This window comes from Homalodisca vitripennis, chromosome 4 (genome assembly GCF_021130785.1).
Source record: "Homalodisca vitripennis isolate AUS2020 chromosome 4, UT_GWSS_2.1, whole genome shotgun sequence".
Classification (NCBI taxonomy): Eukaryota; Metazoa; Arthropoda; class Insecta; order Hemiptera; family Cicadellidae; genus Homalodisca; species Homalodisca vitripennis.
This window is the reverse complement of record NC_060210.1, coordinates 166,814,872-166,838,297: the sequence shown is the minus strand read 5'-3', so window position 1 is coordinate 166,838,297 and position 23,426 is coordinate 166,814,872. Positions and strand designations below refer to the sequence as shown.

At 31.4% G+C, this 23,426-nt stretch overlaps 1 protein-coding gene across 4 annotated transcripts in view; it reads right to left on the bottom strand.

Annotated features, from left to right (window-relative positions):
• LOC124360556 (palmitoyltransferase ZDHHC2-like) overlaps positions 1-23,426 on the bottom strand; it is a 53,438-nt gene that overhangs the window by 10,408 nt on the left and 19,604 nt on the right. The window contains exons 6-8 of one of the 4 annotated variants that reach the window (XM_046814273.1): positions 22,390-22,516; positions 16,446-16,526; positions 506-612 (exon numbers count right to left, since the gene is read on the bottom strand). In XM_046814273.1, coding sequence (XP_046670229.1) covers positions 506-612; positions 16,446-16,526; positions 22,390-22,516 — 315 coding nt within the window. The remainder of the gene's footprint in view (positions 1-505; positions 613-16,445; positions 16,527-22,389; positions 22,517-23,426) is intronic. The other 3 variants (XM_046814274.1, XM_046814275.1, XM_046814276.1) reach the window with 3 other exon arrangements.

The window sequence follows — 23,426 nt, the reverse complement described above, 5'->3', positions numbered from 1 at the left end:
GATATAATAAAATACATTTTGTACATTTTAAGCATTTTTATTGATGGCCTTCCAAAATATCTGCTGGATTAGTGAAAATCTACTGTAGTGATATTTGGATGTTTCTGTAACAACGAGATTTTGTTTTATTTTATTGTTTCCATTATTGCTGCCAATTGTATAAAAGTTTGACAATCTATTGTTGACATTGGTTTACATGACATGAATTTTGTTTATAATTTCATGACCTTCCACGTGGTACAGCTAAAAATATCTAAAATAATACATAACGGAAATTTTAAACAAAACTCAAAAAGATGTTTAAAAGTTAAAAAAGTTGTACTAACATATATTAAAAATATATTGCATATTATTTTTACCAGAACATGTGTATTATGTTCTTCATTTTATTACAATTTTTTCACATATGTGTGTGTGTTTTTTTTTATTTTAGTAAAATATATTCAGAATAATCAGAATACTATCCTGAATTATTAAATAATCTTAACCTGGTGATATAACCTACCTGAGTGGGTAGGTGACTCATCTTCAGACCACCTTTGGCGACCTCCCAGTAACTGATCTGTGTCTTCATCCACAAGTCTCTGGGGGAACACTATGCCATCTCCCATACTGTACACATTCTCACTCATTTACATTACCCTACTTATACTATACCATATTACATTGTTTCAAACAAAACAAATCAAAATAATATATTTTTGTTCTGTATCAATGTAAAATTGAAAATATTTTTCACTTAAGCTACACACAACGAATATTTCAATTAAAATTATATTTTATTCTCTTATATTACATTCACATAAGGTTAAATAAGGTTATAACTGTTATCTGTATAAAGTTCCATTCTTATTTGATCAATATTGCCTTAATATGTTAATAAAAGTATTCTATATTTGTTAGGCATTAAAGACCGCATTTTGATGAAGACAGTGCAGTAAAAATGTGTTTATAAAGCACAAATATCTGGGACTAATAAATTATGTTTGCAACTAAATATGAGATGTTTAAAACTGTATTTTTTTATTGCTGAAATGACTCATAGCTTATTATTTTAGCTGTTCAGTGGGTTGAGAATAACTGCCTAAGCAACATGTGTGTTATATTAATCACCTATTTTAAACCAAACAAAAATACTCTCACAAGATTAACATTGAAGCTTTGGAGGTCCGTGGACCAGAGCCCTATAGTCGGATGTATTTCAAATCCATGAAAGGCACATCTAGAGTATAAGAGCTATCACCTGGTACCAAATATGTGTATAAAACAATAGCTTCAGATACCTAAAATTGCTATACAAAAATCAAAAAATTATTTTAATAATTTAGATCACAGAATTGCTGAAAATATACCTAGATTTCTGGTGTACTAATGCAGAGAAGACGGCAAGCCTGCAAATCATTTTAACCAATTAGATGATATTACATTGGTTAGTAGATTGATAATAACCGTCTTAGCAGCATGTGTAATCAGCGGTTTTAAACTAAACAAAAATACTTTAAAAGGATTTATAATGAGAATGTGGAAGATCGCAGAGCACAGAGCCCTGTTGTCAAATGCATTCCAAATCCGCAAAAGGCACATCTTGAGTGTATAAGCTTTCAATTGATGTCAAAGTAAATATAAGTATAAGAAATAATAGTTTTATATGCCTTAAGCCACTGTACAAAAAGCAAGAAATAATTCTTTTAAATATAAATTGTACTGTGAAACGGTGTGTTGTTTATAACTTATTTTTGTGAACTAAGTTTACTATACATTTGATAACTTGTCTCACTTCACAATTATATTAATGGCAAACTCCTTTGCATTTCAAATTTCTACATACCCAACTTCAAGAGAGCATAAGAGAGTACATTGCACAGCTCATTTATGAGAATATTAAATTAACCATGATGGTCAATTAAGAATTCTGAATGTACCTAATGATCAAGGTCACCTCCATAGAGACGATTGTCAAAGAAACTTCTGGGTTTTAAAAGATAGAATGTGAATCAGGAACACTGCCACCCATATACTGTATAACACAGCTACGGTGAGCTAGGGTTGATTCAATGTGAATGTTAAGTTAAGCTCCATTCCATAGGTTGCTCTGTTAAGCATTGGGATCATGTCCAAAACATTGTAAAGCACTCAATTGTGCACCTGATGAGACAATGAGAACACCTCTTCATCTAGACTACACTGGATGGTTGCTGGTAAACCAGACAGAGTTCTTTTGTGTTCTAAGTGTTTCTGATGTTGTAATGATACACAGAGTTCGTTTGAACGTCTTTAAACACAACATTTTTTTGGATCTCTAGAGGCGAACGTGGACTCCAGATTCCAGGAGTCAAATCTGTGACAGTCCGATTTCAGATGCTGCACTAAGCGGAAGCTCAACATTCACACAACCACCCATCTCTCTTCTAGGTGTTGCTTTTCTACTACCTTTCCCTCAGTCAAGAATTGAATATAATTGCAAAAAATCCCAAAGATTTAAATTTACTCAATTCTTATAGGTAAATTATTTAAATTAAGGATAATTAGGATAATTAATAAATAATTATCTAAATTCTCAAACAGCACCACCTTCTTACTCCGAGACAACATGGTTTTGTAAAAGACAGATCTACAGCAACACCACTGGTCCAACTAATTGAAACCATCATTGATAAATTGGAAGCAGGATATATAGCCACAAGTATACTTTTGGACTTTTACCAAGGCCTTCGATTGTCTAGACCACAAGCTCATTACAAAAAAACTGCAAACTCTGGGAATCATTGACAAAGAAATAGAGTGGTTCAAGAGCTACCTCAGCAATAGGACACAGATTGTGGAAATTACTTACACTACACACAACACGGTCAAAAAAGTAAAATCTGAACCACTACCAGTAAGCAGAGGAGTGCCGCAAGGCTCTGTTCTTGGACCCGTCTTGTATATCCTTCTGACTAGCGACTTTCCAGAATACCTTCAAAACTATTGTGAAATGGTAATGTACGCCGATGATACAGCCCTTTGCAAACAAAAACAAAGATCAACTAGACATTGACTCCTTTGTAGCTTTCAATATGGCTAAACAATATTGCAACCTAAATGATTTGGTTTTAAATGAATCAAAAACCCAACAACTAATTTTTACAGCTACTCAAAATAACTATCATGGTCTCCCAGAAGTAACTACAATAGAATTCGGAAAATATTTAGGACTCACCTTGGACCGAAATTTATCTTGGGAACCACACATCAACCAGCTCTGTCAAAAACTAAATAGCAGTCTTTACGCAATAAGGAGAATTGCACAAATCAGCAACACTGATGTAGTTATGACAGCATACTACTCGTTGTTTGAATCTCACTTGAGATACGGCCTGATAGCCTGGGGAGGCACGACAATCTCAAATCTCCAGAGGGTGCTGGTTCTACAAAAAAGGACAATTAGAGCTCTAAAAGGACTAGGACCACTTGACACATGCCGAACAGCCTTCAAAGAACTGAGAATTCTGACTGTAGTAGGACTCTACATCCAAGAGACAATCCTCTATACAATCAAATCAGGGCAAGCAAGGACTGGAGACGGACACTCCTATAACACCAGACACAGGAGCAACTTTCTCCTAAATCAACATCATCTCAGCTTATTTGAGAGGAAACCTTCTTATCGAGGAGCAATGTTCTTCAACATTCTACTTGAATCCCTAAGAAGACTGCCAGAAAAGAACTTCAAAGCCTCCTTGAGAAACTGGCTACTGGAGCGACCAATTTACACCATCCAAGAATTTGTTCAATGTAGAACACACAATTTTTGACAAACACTAACTCATACACCAATTGTAACATAAACATGACTTTTGCCCGGTTCTCCAAGAATATGTGCAATAAAGAATATTCTATTCTATTCTATAAAGCTCTCTGTGATAAAGCAAATAAAATGAATAATTGTAGAATTATACAAGACTCTGAAGGAAAAATAAGGTGCATAGAGCATTATTGTAAGATAGGAACTCTGTGCTGATGGCCAAGAAATGATTTTCTGATTTGTATATTGATAACAATATTCTTACAGATGGAAAAGATAGCTATATATATATATAAATGCGAATGTTTGTTTGTATGTTCCGTTATAACTCTGGAACCAATGCACGAAACATCGTGAAATTTTGTACAGTGATTCTACACGTTCCTGGAAGTAACATAGGCATACATACTAGAGTAAATTTGGTCCAATTTAAATAGTTTATTTAATTAATTTTTTAATTATAAATCGTTGTTGATGTTAGAGTGTTTTATATTGGATCCGACAGACTGCGCTACGACACATAATACAAAGCGAACTGATACTTAACAGTTGTTAATACTTTCAGCTGAAGTTCATCAAAGAGGCAGAAACATTTGTTTACATTTAAAATTTAGAAAATTTTTATTGTAATCTGCTTGATCAGTAGTGTAATGCAGGTTGCATAGAAGACGTCATTGCCTAATTTTAAATTCAGATTGCACCAATGATCAATAATCTATATATATAAAAATGAATGTTTGTATGTTTGTCCTTTATGGAATCGTGAACTATTGGACCGATCATGATGAAAATTTGTACGTATATGTATTTTTCCACGGAGAAGGTTTATAAGCTATGCCCATCCCTTTCCCGATTCAGGATTCCGCCCCACTGGTTACAGAAATACCCATAAGAAATGCATTGCAGCAAACATATGTTAACGTCTTTTCAAATTTTTAATCAGCTGTTCTTTGTAAACATATATTACACTTATAGTTTTAAAGCATAGAGTAAGCTTAAGAGAAACGACAAATTTTGTTTAAACTGTTTTTGCAATCACTGTTAAACATAGACTTTACTATCCAGATAATACAATTCAAATTTGACGTAAAAATTCACCTTTAACTGCAATATTTATTTAATATAAACCATGCTCATGCTTGATCAGAAGAGTAATGCAGATATCATAATTACTATCTTACGTTGGCTACAAATATAAAGAATGTTATAAAATCAACCTTAGTGGTTTTTTTTGACAGAAGTATGGTTCTCAAAACTCCGTGTGTACATATTCTCTTGATCGAGACAACAAAGCAAGCTCAATCGTGGCATCGGAGATATAACTAATTTAATCTAAAATTTATTATAGTAAAAAAAAAAATTTACTAAGTAATATAAGGACTTCGGTTCTTAAGATTTGCGTGCGAAGCCGTGGGTAACAGCTAGATAGAGGCAGGAATATGGTACATACCTTCATAATACGCCCAAGAGGCTCACGATGGAACGACTATCAATTATCTCAGCAATGTTTAGAATGTGATAGAAAAAGAATAAGTGAATATAGTGTACTGTTTTCAACGGGAAATTGCGTGCGAAGCCGCGGGCAACTTTTGCAAAAAATTATTGAAATGCGCAGCAAAGCGCGCCGGGCCCGCTAGTAATATATAAAAATGAATGTTTGTGTGTTTGTCCTTTATAGACTCAGAAACTACTGGACTGATCACTATGAAAATTTATATTTATTTGTATTTTTCTATGTAGAAGGTTTATATGCAATGCCCATTGGTGTAACTCACCACCAGGCTGTACTGCAAGATATAAAAGTTATCAAAGCGCCTGCATATTATAAACTGCAATTACGACACAGTTACGTATATTAAATAGCCAAACACTATTTGAAGGCAAAGAAATATACGGGCAAAGCTTAAGAGAAACGTGCGAAGCCGCAGGAAAACAGCTAGTAGCAAATATATTCAATTAAAATTTATCAATATATAAAATGAGATTTATATTACCATGGAAATATAGTGCTTACTATTTCATTAAAAATGTAAATAAATTGGAGTGTACATTATATTTTTTACCCACTTAAGAAGATTTATTGAGGTTTCTGCAGGACCGGTAGCAGTAATTAAATTAGGGAAAAATATAAAACTTTGGTTAAAGCTTTCTAAAACAAAATCCATAATAGATAGAGCAATAATTTTTTTACCACTGTCTTTACAGTAAAATTTTAATTTAATATACTAAATACTATAATTGTAATGAAATTATTAATTTTGTAAATATTATTACAAGGGCTATCCAGACAGTGACAGACATTTTGAAATAAAAAATTAACCAACTGAAATTGGAACATGTTATTTATATACATTTAACCCTCCAACTGTCAGTCGGCGATTTTTTTTTGCGCCGACTCGGTCGTTTCTGTAGTGTCACCGGTGATATTTTCGCCAACCGACATGTACTGGCTTTATAGGTTTTATAAATTCCAAATGCCGTTCAAAGACACATAAATGATATATCATTGCAAAGCTAATGAAATAGGCAATCGTTTTGTATACCTTTGAATTCCTTATTGTCTGTTTCCAGACAGTATCGATACAACCAATTGACGTGATGATTTCTCGCAGTTGAAATACGTCCGAGTGTTCGCGAGATTGTGAACGAGAGGTGTAGTTTTTTTCTCGTGGCGATATTTGGTATGTTTTATTGCGCTAGTATTTTACTGCGTTAGAGTAACAATGGGTGAGCCTTGTCGGTCAAATGACATTAGGGAAATTCTTGCGGACCAAAAATCTTAGTGAATTGACCGAAACGGAAAACGAAGATAACGGCGCTGGATTACTTCGTGAGACTTTTCATGGTTCTTTTAAGTCTTTGGCTTCAAATAATGATGACATTGATTTAAATTTGTGAAAAATTATATAAATTTTATGTTTTTTTTAGTGTACAGTAAGTTTTTGAACAGTAAAAAGTGTAATTTCAAACCAACACAGGCTACTATGTACTAACAAAATGTAAGTAAAATAAATAATTGTGTGAGCATGCAAATTCTTATTTTGTCATTGCTAGGTAACCGCTTGCATAATGAGAGCATAGTAATTCCTTTTTTTAGTATATCATTATAAAGTTATATATTTTTGTATTCACAATGAAATTACAGATTTTATAGCAATCTCATTTTTTTTAAAAAAAGATATCAATTAAATTATGTTATATACACTGAAAGTAAAAAAATTAAATGAAAAAAAAAAAACAAAAAAGTGTTGACCTTTTTTAAAAATAAAAAAAAAACATTTTTTTTTATTTTAAAATGTATTTAAAATTGTTCTACAAATCTTTTCCAAACAAAATGATATAATTTAACAACATATTTTACTGATAGTTATTGAATATTTTATGAATTTTTATAAATGCCCCTGCAAAACCACCCAAATATTAGGTGACACTGTGGAAAATATGATAAGACAGTTGGAGGGTTAAAAAGGTACACCCTTAACCCTTTCAGTGCCAGACATTCTCCCTAGTGCGCGTAGAAGAAGAGCCAGGCGTATAATTGCCAATTTTTCAGCAGTTTGCAAAAAAACTGTCACAGTTTTGTTATTTATTTATGAAAATTGTTACTTTTTGTTTTGTTTTGCTCTAAACAATGTGCTTTAAATTAATACTGGAAAATAAATTTACTACAACGTGCATTAAAAATATAAAATTAGAAAAACTTTTACTTACATAAAATTTTATGAATGAATTTTTCAGTTTGGTGTAAATGTAAGGCCAGTAAAAAAATCCTTGTTCACTAATTGAGTATGTATTTGAACCTCCACATACTTTTGAACACATACACAAAAAAGTTTTACATCTATCTTCAAAAAATAAAGGTTTTATCATTGTTTTTAAAAAATAACGCGTATTTGGATTTTTTCGCACATCTTGCGGTACTTTGGGATTATACCGTCCACACCAGTATGAAGAACACAAAAAATAAAAATTTTAAGAAATAAACATTATAGAACGAAAAAACAACTCATTAATTACAAAATTACAACGATTATCAATTGTTAATGGGGTCAGATTCCGTTATATGCCCCCAACGCTTAAACGTTTTTCAATGAACTTATAAAACGATGTAATTAAGTAAACAGAACTAATATTCCATTTATCAACAAGTTTCCAGGTATTGTGATCGGTATTATTGTCGCTGTTATCTTATCTTTCTCGAGAATCCCGATTACGGCAGGTCGCTTATCTTTCTCGAGAATCCCGATTACGGCACGTTATCTACTAGACCGCTCGACTTTGACCCTGTCTGAGGATGGGGGGAGGGGGTTTGCGATAAGACAATCCTGTTTTATATTGACGAAATATTGTTCTAAGCTAAATCTAGTAATCAGTAGAATCAAAATGTCAAATAACGATTCATGTTTGGGTGTGGTCTGTATAATCCCAAAGTACCCCATCTTGCTAAAACACTCTCCGTTTCACTATCACTCACAACAACATTACTATCGTCTTCTAACACTCTCCGTACAGTGTTTTCACTAAGAGGTGATGCAATACGCTTCATTTTGTAAAAATTTTACAACAATAAACGAAACAAGTTAGCTCGGCGCAATCGGCGAAACTGCGTAGTTGGTTAGTAAACAACAGACGACAGCTGACTCAGACTAGCGACGTTCACAGCCACTTGATTTTGTTTTATTTATAACACTAATGTAATGGAAATACATTCAACTGAATGTTTTCTATTAGTTTATATCTTTATAAATACAATTATAACAACATTTGGATTGTTTAGATATTTTTTTGTGTTTTTTACGAATATTTTAAAACACGTCCGTGTAGTCGGACGCTGGCTCTTCTTTGCACATTTTATGTACGTCCGTGTAGTCGGACGTTGGCACTGAAAGGGTTAAGCTATCTTTCAAAGTAATCCCCATTCAAATTGAGACATTTATCATAACTTGACACAAGTTTTTCCTACAAGCTTCCCTACAACAAATTCATGATGTAAACTTTGTAAAATTTGTGGGAAATGTTCCGAGAGTTCAGTCATTGTGAAACAGCGATTTTCACGAACAACATGTCCGATTTTCAACAACAAATCTTCAGTCACTAAGCTAGGCCGAACGCTACGACTATTGTCTTGAAAATTGGTGCGGCCATTTTTAAGTCAATGCACCACTGCCTTACTCTGCTTTTACTCATCATTCCATTCCTATAAACTTCACACAGTTGGCAATAGATTTCAATTGGTTTATGATTTTTTACCAACAAAAACCTTATCACTGGACACCACCTCACAAGTGGCGGGATTTTCAATTGCAGCACACATTATAATTTATCACAGTGAGTAAAGTAAAAGAGATACAGATCGCGTGCAACTACAGGTCAATGCGTACAGAATGCCTGATGGCGGCTGTAGCCCCGCCCACTGCTGCACCATTCAAAAACGTCTGTTAATTTCTGAACAGACCTTGTATATAATTTTTTTAACTTTTTAAAAATTAACATTTTTATTATTTTTTAATTACTTTCTAACTAAATTTAACATACCTACAATATGACAATGTTTTTACACAAATACAAATTTTCATGCGTACATATCTAAAATAGAAAGCTCAACAATAAAATAAAGGAAAATATAATGAGTAATGTTTTTTTTATGATTTTACTCAAGACTTATTGTTTGACTTTTTTTTTTTTTTTTTTTTTTTTTTTTTTTTTTTTTTTTTTTGGAAATTTAGATTATTTTATTCACTGTACACAAAATTACTTTACAAATAATAAAACAATGTACAGTTGTAAAATAACCCAAATAACCTTCATCTTGACGTTCAAATTCATCCTTGCACAAACCGTGAATCAGCACACGGTTTTAGAGCACAGGAAATAATTACGTCTTCCATCACTATTACTGACATCAGAATTGCACTCATAATCAATATCTAATAACAGAATCCCGCAGTCTTTACAACCATTACGATCAATCTCACAACTAAAAAAAACAAACAACAGACCTAATCTTCAATTTAGCTGCTGACCAACGAAAACAATGAAAAAACTTTCCAACAAACATGAGGTCAATTCAGTGCTGCCAGCAACAAAACGAAATGAAATAATGTATTATTATCTTAGTAAAGGAACCAGTAAAGACCATGACACCGATATCTCTCAGATATTTTAAAAACTAGAATGGCCCATAACAATAAATGTTCTTAATGTTAATGTAATAAAAAAAAAAAAAAAAAAAAAAAAAAAAAACTGGCTAAATACAGACTAGGTAACCAGCGTGCAGCTCGCCATTGAGTCTGGGACCATTCGGTACGTAACTAGTGTGTGTTTTCCTAAATGGGTTAATTCTAATCATATTTTGGCTATTCAGATAGAAAAAATATCACAGCTTTATAGAACAAATTCAATAAAATGAAAGTAATATACATAGTGTTAAAATAAAACTAAAAATGTTAACGTTAAAATGTTAACAAACGGTGTACTCTGTACTAGAATTCTTGATTACGGTTTGGTGTTAGGATAGTTATTTTATGTATATATGTGTTTTAAGTTCAATTAGTTATTTCGTTTAAATCTTTTACAGGAATCCATACAACATGAATGTTAGCAATTTTGCTCTAATGCCAATGGACTTATGGAAATCTGAGTGTTATATTTAGATGTCTATAACTCAATGGCTTCATACTCTAACAAAAGCTTTTAAATCCACCACAATAACATTAAAAAAGAATGTATTTGCACTCTTTGTTTGTCTATAACCTTATAAATATGGCTATAATCTTGAATAACAAGCAGAAACTGACACTGTATGTTTATTTATTATATATAGGCTATTTATAGCCTCATGTTCGACTCAATAGCACCAACAGAGACACTTATCTTCTATTCATCAATGATGATGCTGTCTTCACTTTGTTTTGTTTACTAATTTGTTAGGTTACACATAAATAATATTGTATATTGGCAATTCATGCAGAATTAATCAATTATTGTATGCATAATTTAACCATATCTGACTTATTCAATGCCCTCATTTTGATTCTTGTACAAGCAGACTTCTAGGTTCATAACTCAGGGTTACTAATTGTAGTGAAGTATTAAATGTACAATTATTTTATTATATTATAACAGTTCAAGTAAATTATTATCAAAATATGCTGTAGATGCTTTATTGAACTAAGCAAATGTGTGTAAGACTTGTCAATGAGCCAGTAAATAACTCAGTCATATCAGATAAAAGAAAATGCCTTTCTGGCAGTAAATATTATAAAATAAAACTATAAAACTGGAGTACAAAATAACTAAACAGTCTAAATATTACTTTTTAAACTAATTATTGTTAAGTCACCTCTGCGTTAGACATAACCCACTGGTAATAACCACTATGTTGCAAATAAATTGCAATAAATATGTTTTTGATGGAAGTTCTTCATCCAACAATGGATGGTATAATAGATTATGATTTCATAAAATGGCATTGAAACATTGCCACTTTAGTTCATGCAATCCTAATAAAATAAGATTTTACAAAGTAAAACATTTGTCTAGATAAAGGGGGAATGAAGAGTTGCACTCAGAAATACTACAAAGTGGATAAACCACTGTAACCGATACTGTTCCTAAATGAAGTTATCCAACAATAGTATATTTGCTTTCAAAGTGAGGTTTTTAAGTTGCAATACGACTATTGATTACTACAAAGATCACAAGTTCCTACATTTAAAGATCCTGACACTGTGCTATGTTCATTCTTTACCTAATTTTCATAATTCTTCTTGCACTTTGTGAGACAAATAGTGATCCTACTCTTGGATTGGAATGGAAATCTGCAAAACTGACCAACTTGTTTTAACCCATATCAGCCCAAATAATAAAGTTAAGTGAGAAACGAATTCTCTGTGTGAGGACTGAATATACCCTTGTGTCCATATGGCTACACTAGGCTGTTACAGGTTAAATAGTAGATAATAAAGGAATAGCTAAAATTTTGCTGTTTCTTAGGAACCAACCTAAGCAATGTTATTAGTTGTATGCCATTAAACATGTAAATTTTCCCATAATGGATTAGGAATGGAAGAAAGTTTTGTAATAGTCATGCAATATATATTACTACTCACTTCACTCAATATATCAAGCCTCTGTTAAAAAGATCCCCCCATTAGTAAAAATTCCAAAACAGTAAATCCTTGTAAAAATGTATATATTTCTCCTGTTCTATGTTTTGAAAATGTTGCAAATTATCACAATTCATATTAAAAGCTACTAAAATGAAATAAAAGTCAAAACGTCTCAAAACAGATATATTGATTCAATTGTCATGCTGAATTTCTTCACATTTGAAAACAACAACAAAAACATAAGCAAAAATTTAACAAAAATGAAACAATGCTCAAAATTATTAATCACATAGAAATAAGATTGAACAATGTATATAATTTTATGCAGTTGTACACCATCTGCTAGAATATATTAACCCTAGATCTGTCAAATTTAGTATTGTGATGTGTCGATGACAGTTTTTCATATTATTAATTTTTTGAATGGAAAGTCCGTTTATCTGCTATTAATAGAAAAAGAAGGTTTCACAACATACTGAGATTCCTCTCGCTGCCCGAATGCAACATTACTTTTGTAATTTATAAAATAAAATTAAGTAAGGGTTTTTCACCTTTAAATTTTACTGCTACAGAGTGAAAATTTCCTCGACATATTTACAAAATTATTTATATCTCTACATTCCTTATGAAATTGGACACCATTTGTACATTTTGGATTTTCTTCAAAACATTTATGATGATACTAAAATAATGCTAGGAAGAAGAATTTGTATGTAAAATTTGAAAACAAACTTCGTTTATCTTGCGTAAACAATTTTTTCAATATCATATTCATTATTTTATTTATCGATCAACATTTCCTAAGAAAAACATGATGTAAACCAATGTACAATTAGAGCAAATCTTGTATGTGTGGTGATTTTAAAAAAGCTTCCAAAGTGGTGAAAATGGGGTGACCATTTTGAACATTTAACATTGCACAGATTTAGGATTAAATTGTAAATTTGGTAATGTCACTAATACCATTTCTATAGCCTCCCCATCCACTAACTTCCTGGTCTATCACATTAGCTCTCATTGAGCACAAAGAACGGAAGAGATTAGGATAATAGTAGCATCCCCTGTTAGAGTGTTCTAAGATGTACGCATGGTGACAGCACTAAACATTACCTCCTTGTATCCTGAGCTAACTTCCTGATCTATTATACTACCTCACATTGAGGACAAAGAACGGAAGAGGTTAGGATAAAAGTAGTATCCCCTGTTAGAGTGTTCTAAGATGTACGCATGGTGACAGCACTAAACATTACCTCCTTGTATCCTGAGCTAACTTCCTGATCTATTATACTACCTCACATTGAGGACAAAGAACGGAAGAGGTTAGATAAAAGTAGTATCCCCTGTTAGAGTGTTCTAAGATGTACGCATGGTGACAGCACTAAACATTACCTCCTTGTATCCTGAGCTAACTTCCTGATCTATTATACTACCTCACATTGAGGACAAAGAACGGAAGAGGTTAGATAAAAGTAGTATCCCCTGTTAGAGTGTTCTAAGATGTACGCATGGTGACAGCACTAAACATTACCTCCTTGTATCCTGAGCTAACTTCCTGATCTATTATACTACCTCACATTGAGGACAAAGAACGGAAGAGGTTAGATAATAGTAGCATCCCCTGTTAGAGTGTTCTAAGATGTACGCATGGTGACAGCACTAAACATTACCTCCTTGTATCCTGAGCTAACTTCCTGATCTATTATACTACCTCACATTGAGGACAAAGAACGGAAGAGGTTAGATAAAAGTAGTATCCCCTATTAGAGTGTTCTAAGATGTACATGGTGAAAGCACTAAACACTACTTACTTGTATCCTGAGCTAACTTCTTGATCTATTATGATACTTCTCATTGAGGACAAAGAACGGAAGAGGTTCAATAAAAGTAGCATCCCTTGTGTACTATGATGTACGCATGGTTACAGCACTAAACACTACCTACTTGCGAAGAAAACAGGATTTTTCCGGACATTTGCCATCATTCAGTGATACAAAGGATGGTGATCAGATCAGAATGATGAGATCAGATTGCAGATCTCGAAACGTAGTGTTACTGATTATTTTGTATCACTGATCGATGGCAAATGTCTGGAAAAATCCTGTTTCCTTCACAATTCTTTCCATTGTCAAAAACAAACTTCAAATAAAGAACTACCTACTTGTATCCAGATCTAACTTCCTGATATATTATAATACCTCTCATTGAGGACAGATAACGGAAGAGGTTAGATAAAAGTAGCATCCCCAATTAGAATGTACTACGATGTACACCATGCGTACATGGTGACAGCTCTAAGTAGTAAACCTTGTATCCAGAGACTTCCTAAGCAGTCATAATTTGATCCAGGGATGAAGCTGTCAATGATCATATGCAAGGTGAAAAATTAATTCACCCACACTGTATCAAATGTACTAGAAACATTCCATAGATATGGAGAGAACTTTAATTAAGTATTATTTATATTTGAGAAATTGTTATAGTTAAAATAAGATGTCACCTACTGTGATATAACATTAAATTTTATTAATTTTTGTCACAACAGACAAAATATGACAAATATAAATTTAATAATATGACTAGCATATAGGTGTGATGCTTTTACTTAACTGTGCAATGATAACATTACCTAATAGTTACTAATGTTAACTTTCAATAAAAATGAAGCATAGAGTATTTCAGTTCTTACTCTCACAATATTATTGACAAACAATCTTGCACAACAAATATTTACATAAATAGATTGACCTAATAATTTTTGTAGCAAAGTGTACAAGGATTTACCTTACAATAATTTAAAATGTGTACATTTCAGTAACAGGCCAGTAGGTAAAATAAATTGACACTTTAAAAGTCACAGTGTGTCTTTTACCCCCACGGCATTATAATGTTTTAATGTACAAACATATTTTTACTAAACAAGATAACTGTTTTAGTGAACTCGTATTATCCGGATGTCCCTGAATAAGGTCAACATGGCATTAAATAATCAGTCCCGTGACTGATTTCATATCTTCTTAGATAAAGCTATGAGTATATTTATACATACAGTTTTGTCTACGCAAATCCAATACTTTAAGAATTCATATATTCAATTTTGTTTATAATGTATGGGATGTTTCATCAAAAAATTAGTTTCTTATTGTTAATAAGAATAAAAAATGTTGCTATCTTATGTGAGAACACATGAACAAGAGAAGTTTAGACTTAACCAAAACTGTAAGTCACAAAAGTGGCTGTATATTAAAATTTTTAAAGCCAGTTGTTTAGTGAGTATTGACAACCTAAAATTAAACGTGTGGGCTTGCTATTTAAATACAAATGACAGAACTAATGAAGAAGAGATGCAGGGTGAATGTGAATCATCTATGAGACACATGAATTCTCCAAAGTATTCAACTTATTTAGAAAAGATTAATAAAAAATTCTTTTCATATTACAAATTTTTCAAATAATTAACAAATATTCCAAAATCCTGTTCACTGGACTGGACTCCAGTACTCAGATAAGTTTTATTACATTAAATTAATCATTCATGAACACAACATGTTTCTCTGTGAGTGGCAACATATTCATAGGAACTTGTTTGTTTATTATTGGTTTGGAGTGTCGATGCCATAACCATTACTATAGAAGGATTCTTAATAGATATTTAAAATATGTTTAAGCTCTATATATATATATAGATAGATAGATACAAAACCAATAATGAACTAACAAAACCTTAATGATTATAATGCAATACACAGTGAATCATCATCATCACTTCCATATCCTTGGGTATCATAACAAAGTTTAATAGGTCCAGGCACTGGTAACTGAATAAACATAATTTTACAAAATTAAATTTTATGATTCTAGCATTCCATGTGAAAAGTGTTAGTTTCTTACACTTTCATAACATTATAGTTTTTGTATTATTTAAAAGTAAAGTTTAATTAAAACATTTTTTTATTGTTTATAATTCATAAAAAATGTCACCCCATAACTTATATACAAATACATTATCATAAATAATCAGTTTTAATATCTCCAATGGATAAAAAAACTATTACTTCATGAGTCTTTTATAACATACTCAATCATAAAATTAATTTAATTTAATCATAACAACAAATTAGTGCCTTCTTTATATGTAACCGTTATACAAAATAGAACAGCTTAAATACAACTACAATTAGATTTCTTCCCATCTGCAAATAAAATAATCACCTGAACTTTTAGTAAAATACGAATTGTCTTCTAATAGCCATAACAAAGATAGCAAGTAGTAAATTTAACACAAATCAAACAATAATAAATTATTATTTACATTGACTTTCAAAATATGTACAAACATTAAATAGCATAAATATTATAAACATAAACAAACAATGTAAAATAAATCCTAGCTACTAACGACACTAATAAGTACATTTATTGGTAGTCTTGCCTCGATGAACCAACAATAAAAGACAATAGAGTCCCACAAGATAGCAGACCAGACATGCTCAAATAAGCGAAAGAGTGAGAAAGCGTGCTTGAAGGAAGGAGGTTAGGGGCCAATTTCTAACCTGTTGACAGTTACACCAATTGAGTTGTATTGTCCACATTGGTGTTGCGATCTCACAGGATAAACTACGCCGTCCCCCAAACTAAAACAAACCATACCGCCCCAAATAAACTCAGGATCAACAGAAACCAAGGTTCAGGATTGTGTACTATTAGCCTACATCATGTGCTAAAAACATGCTAATAATATCATGCTCAGTAATACTAGAAAATTAAATTTGTCTACACTAAAAATAAAAATAATTTGACGATAATAATGAAAATAAACTAACTTTAACTACATGAAAATAAAGGCAGCTTAAGATTTGACAAAGCATAGTAAACAACACATAAAACACAAGATAAAGGTAAAATACAGGTGTGAAACTATTTTTATAGTTTAAATTTCAATTTAAAACCTGTGAACACCCTAATTGGCAACTTCTTTCTTCCATTCCTTTTTTATTACCATAAAGTCTATGTGTAGAAAGTACTATAAAAATAGGTGAGCCTATTCTATTAAAGAGGTAACATTTTCTACTATCCATCTCTCTTCATTGAATCTGTTTCACCAGCTTAGAGGTAATAGCCACACACTTGCAATTTTGTTTCTTTCCTATCATGACGATTTGTGAATATATCATCTTCTCATGGTCGGAATAAACACACATTGTATTGGCAAAACTCTCTACTAAGATCAAAATAAAAAATCTAATTTGTTACTAATTTGCAAGTTCTCTAGAAAAAAACTGTAAATTAAATATTTTTCTAGTCGGCTGAGATTTTTTTATCAAAACTGGTTGTTGATAAACCCTAAAGGTGTAAATTAGTGTACTATTGATGGGCCAGAAGAGAAGACATGGCTGACCATGTCAAGCACATGTATTAGCTGTAAAAAATCAAACCAGAAAGTATCATATAAAACATTGTTAAACATAATTATTAACTGTCTCTTCATTACACATAATACATGAGACTTTGATGTACACTTATAAACATTTCTGAGTACAACTCTGTGAACCTCCATTATACTAGGCACACAAATAGGTTTTCATATCTGATTCATAGAACTAAGTTGTTTGAACTGGGAACTTATTACAGCGGATTAACACTTTTTTAACAAACTTCTAAACCATTATCTTTACTGCTTCTTGAAGAAATGTTCTACTCAATAAAACAATATTTTGATTGAGAAAGCTTATTGTCCTGAGAATAATTAACGATTTTTAATTGTATTTTAAGGCAACTAATTAAACTAAAATATGTAAATGTATGTTTATAAAATTAGGTTATATATCAATTGCACCTGTAATACTGATTTAAAACATGTACTACCATTTATAACTGTAGGATTGGTATTATATAAGACGGACATTTCTATAGTAAGAGCTGTTTCTCTCTATAGTCCTGTAGTTTGCGTGATTGTCACAAGCAGCATGCCATCTCCCAGCACTCGTAGAGAACACACACTTATCAGTTGCAGCTCTTAAGCTTCACTGTGCACGTTCAACATGTTTAAAATTATTGAATTGCACACTGCCTATGAAATTCGGTCAGTGATAAGTATTTTAAATGCAAGAAACATGTCATTTACCTGCTGACATTCACCATTTCATAATAATTTGGAAATTGGTAAGAAAGTTTAAAAATAGCCATATTAACATTCATGATGAAGAATGTTCAGGTTGATTATCTGTGGTTTCAGAAGACTTGGTGACAGCAATAGAAATAAAAACTAGTGGGGACAGACAATTCACAATAACCAATCTTTCCATGTAATTTTCTATTCTTACATTTGGATTTGATTTTTAATTTGCACTCTTCTCCAGTGACTCATTCTAATTCTGTAATTTATAAAATTGTTTCTGAAAACCTAAACTTCAGGAAATTGTACTTTTGATAGGTATCCAAACTACTCACAGAGGAACAGAAATGCAAGAGATTGGACAGTTTAGTGACATTTTTTGGCTCGTTATCATAAAGGATGGGATGAACTTTTGAGTTAATTTGTAACTGTAGATGAAAAATGAGTATTCTACATCACCTCTGAATGAAAGGAACTGCCAAAGAATGGAATTGAAACACACAACTTCTCCTATGAAGGCTAAACAAAAGCTGTCCCAGTCAAAGATCATTTCAAAAGTTTTTTGGGATAGGTATGGTGTTTTGCTGGTGGAACCCATGTCATGACGAACAAAAATTAATGCAGAAGCCTATTGTGCAACTTTAAACAAGCTCCATCGAGCAATACAAAACAAAAATCACAGCAAGCTGGCAGAAGGATTTTGCTCCTCAACAATAATGCCAAGCCTCACACTGCTGTCTAGATCCGGGAAATGATTGACTCTTTCGGATGAGAAGTTTTGGGTCATCCACTGTATAGCCCTGACCTTGCTCCAAATAACTATCACCTTTTTTGTCATCTTGGCGGAAAGCACTTTAACAACACTGAAGAAGTAAGAGTAGCTGTAAACTCTTGGCTGTCAGAACAGACGAACATTTTCTTTGGAGAAGGAACTCAAATTTAGTTTTAGATATAACAAATTTTGGAATAAACAAGACAACTATGTAGAAAAATAAAGAAATATCAAATCTTTATTCAAATTTGATTTTATATATCAAATCTGAAATGTTTTTTTTTTAAGTACTTTTTTGGTGTTTATACATATACAATACTACCCATACTTTAAAAACACCTTCATACATGTGACACCTGTTTACTGCAAACTATTGTTGTATACAACAGAGTATCAAAGGAGCCAACAACTGCCCTTTTATTTTTTGACTCTAAAAACCAAAAGAGTTCTTTCTTGGACTAAGAAAAAACTATGTATAAGTTTTAAGTCCCTAGGATGTTTATGATAAAAAGACCATGAGTGATGGAATGGTGACAAAGTGGGTTAGAATGTTTAATGAAGGTCGAATAAGTGTCCATGATTATCTGGAAGGGAAAATTGATGAAAAAATGTAGTAGAACTGAATAGACACAAAAAGCAATTCAATCATACATTGTAGAGCCCGGATATAGCACCATCCAACTACAACTTGTTACTGCGCAGGAAACGCGAAATTGGCGGTAAGCGCTTTGGATTTGACAATGAAGTAAAAAATACTTTTGAGTTGTGGCTATCGTCACTGGATAAGTTTCTATGAAGAAGTAAAGCTGATCAATATTGGCAGAAACTATGTAGAAAAATAGTTGACGGGATGTAGAAAAATAGTTTTTTCCAATTAAAAATTAAATTAGTTTGAAAATTGTTTTACCAGTTTTTCTCAAAACAATACTGACTTTCTGAATGTTCCTCATATAAAACATGTTAAACGTCAATTTTTAAATTTTTTAAGTAAAAATACAAGTATAGTAAAAGTAATATAAAAATGAAGTGGGTAAATTAAGTAAACATATAGTGACACAGCCATTAAAATACTTTAAATTTTTTGTAACCACCTATTTTACCAAATTAAACGCTTTGAAATTCCACATACTTGTGTAAAAAGGTGTATTGCATCAAAATATAATTGTTCATAAAGTTTTGACTTGGTATTTTGTCAGTCTGTGATTGAGAAATTGTAATTCAACTCAGCTGATTGCCCACTGATTGTTGCATACAGCTGTATTTCACTATGTTGTGAATATTCAACTTTGTTTAATATCATTAAGTTAAACAGTATAAAGTATGGCAGTTAAATACTTGATTGTTACTTATTTTATTTGAAAATGAGTAACAGGAATCGTTTGAAGTCCCATGATCAAAAATACACCAATTACTAACTTATTTGCAAGTGGCGTGGATGGGGGCAGTGACAATTTGAGTGATAGCCATCTTGATATTTCCTAAAACATATTCTAGTTATGTAAATATTGTATGAAAGGGTTTTTTTCAATTTTTTAACCCTAGAACTGTTAATCGACATAATTATGTCGGTTAATGCCGCATTTGTGGTGTTAACTGTCAAAATTTTGTCGATCAAACATTCCCGTGTATAATTACTTTTTATAATATACTCCGGTAACGTATCGATATAATTCATGCACCATTGGATTCGGGAAGAAAAATGCTAAGGAACAGATGAGTTTTATTCCTCTTTGTATTATGGTTATGACGTAGCAAGCTTGTTATTTTGAACGTAAAAGAAAACGCGACGCCGTTTGTTGTGACCGCATATTGCCGCTGCCGTTCTGTATCACTTTCGTGCCGAGCTGTGGATATTTGTAAGTTTTAATAGTTTTACGCGTGTTTTAGTGTCGTATTTAATGTGTAGTGTGTTGTTTGATGTCGTAGTAGTGTAAACATATATATTTTAGAATAAATCAATTTCTATTTACTGAAATATGTTTAAGAAATTACCGGCTTTGTGTAGGCTATGGCAAAATGACTTGGCTAAAATTCATTTCACATAGTTTGTTATTGTTTTCACTTACTAAACGTTATTTATAGCACTCTTTTAGCTCTGAAGTAACTATTTATTTTTGGTAAATAGATAGTTTTCACAATAAAATATATATTTCCTGTAATTTCTTTGGTTATATATAATAACTGTTTGGGTTATTCTATATTTTTTCAATATCTTTAGTTATATTTATAGTTTTCTAACTACATAATTATTTCCTATTACTTATAAACCATAAATTTATAAATTTTGATATAGTACAAGCTTTAGAAACTATTTTATATTTTGCTGAATGAAAATTTTTTCGCAAAATTTTTGAATAATGGCAAAATTTAACTTTTTTTACTTTTCAAAAAATAATTTATGGTAATTATTTCATTACTACTGTATATTCTATTTTATTCTAAGTAATAAAATATGCAAAATAACATGTATTCATAGATAAATGTATTAGCAAAACTTGTTTTACCAAAGTCTTACGTGTACACCCGATTTTCAGAATTTATACGCATCGCTGCTTTTTGTTCTACAGCTTTATGATGCTTTCATAAATGTGTATAATGTTTATGTTTTTCTGAAACTAGATAAAATTTGACACAGAATGGCTATCTCACTTATAAATATTTCTCACTATAACTTCATTTGCTAGGTATGGTCCCCCCCAAATTTAAGAAATATTTTTCGTAAATTTTATATTTAATTAAAAAAAGTGTTTATTAGAAAATTTTGGATGGTTAATTTTACAATATAGTGCAATTCTACGTTTAATTCTGAACACAAAAATATATACTCTTATTTATATTGCTTTTATTTTATATTTTTAATCATTTTTTTAAAAAAAACCTTGCGCGAAGCTCCAAAACAGCCCGACACTACAGGATGAAATGACCGCCAGTTCTAGGGTTTTAAAAATATAGTCTATGAACAGATTTAATTATTTTATCAGAAATAACTTTGGTTTTATGTTAAGTACTATGAATTTCAAAGCTCGTGTTACATTTAGTTGAAAAAAATGGCAAAAAGAAAAAATGACATGTCTTTATAAAAATTATGTTACTCAATTTGTGAATAAAGTAAGACTACAATTTTTGTTTCATTAGAATAAGAATTACATTTAACAAAATATAAATGCATAATTGTGTAATAATATTAAAAAATAAATTTTTAATGATACTATTTTGTTTTTTCATAATATGTTATTGAACTACATTTAATGAGAATTAAAACCAAAAATAATTAGCTTGATATCTTGACAAATACCTGAGTTTTTACAAAACACTTATATTTTCTCAAAAAATTACTTGGAATTTTGGCACATCACTTGATATAATGGCCGGGGTTGAAAGGGTTAATAAGTTATATTCAAACTATTACATTTTAAAAGAAATAAATAAACGTTGCGTTTATAACCAGTAAGAAGTATTTTGAAGTATGAATATATTAAATATATATTTGGACCATTTATAATAGTTGTTATAAACACTATCCTGTCTTCAAAACCAGTTGTTTACACTGGTTGTTGATTTATTTATAAATCAACCAACAAAATAAAACAATAAACTATACTATACATACCTGGTAAAAACAGGGAGAAACCAGCACGCTCGATTGTCTCCAAAAACTTCTTGAAAATTATTGTATGCTCCTAAGCTAAACCCGTTTTTGTCGACTCCAGTACGGAATATAGGTGCTCGGAAGGCTTCTGTAAATTAAAAAGAATCTTTAATCTACATACAATACAGGCAACAATAGTTCAGACAATAAATACTTTATAGAGTTCTACATGAACCAGTCTCAAGCAATATATGATTTAATCCGTCAGTGCTGATAACTCGACTCTCAAGAATTAAAAATTCTTGAAATGAAAATTTTTTCATATTCCCTTGCACTTGTTAAGTTCAATATTAATTTCATCTCTACAACACAAATATTTTGTTACAAACACCTTGACAACTCAAATTTTCCATTGTCTGAAACACTGTATTAGATAACTATAGGTTGAAGTGGCATCAGTTTGCCTCTATAACACTGTTCACTGACACAAGTCACATAGATTACCATAGTATGTAGCACCAACTAATCGCAGTTGTGTGTCTGTTATATTTTTATGAGAAAATAGGTTGTATGAGAGAAAAGTGTGTTGTGGAATGAATTAGTGAAACTGATAATGCTTTGGATCACATACAACTAAGTAATTCAAACAAACAAAATATAACGAATCTTCTCAATAACATGCTATCTAAGTCTGCAAGTTGTGAAAGAAATGAAAATTAGCTTACAATAGTTTTTAAAACTACAGTACAAAAACTGTAGCAAAACACAGTAACTTTACTACTATAGTTTTATGTATTTTTACAGTATTAATTTGTAACTACAATACTGTTCTTCTAAACAATTAAACTATGTTTTCTGTTAAAATGCGAGTTTTAAAAGAATGCACTCGTTAACTGCTGAACACACATATAAGCCTCTAATATTAAAATGCGGATAAAGTCTTCAACTGTATTGTATACAGGAATTCATGTTTCAGGAACTTCATTTAGGCTCAGCCTATTGTAAGCTGCTTTAATGAAATGTATTATCAAGGGTTGAATCCTTCCATTACCTGTTGA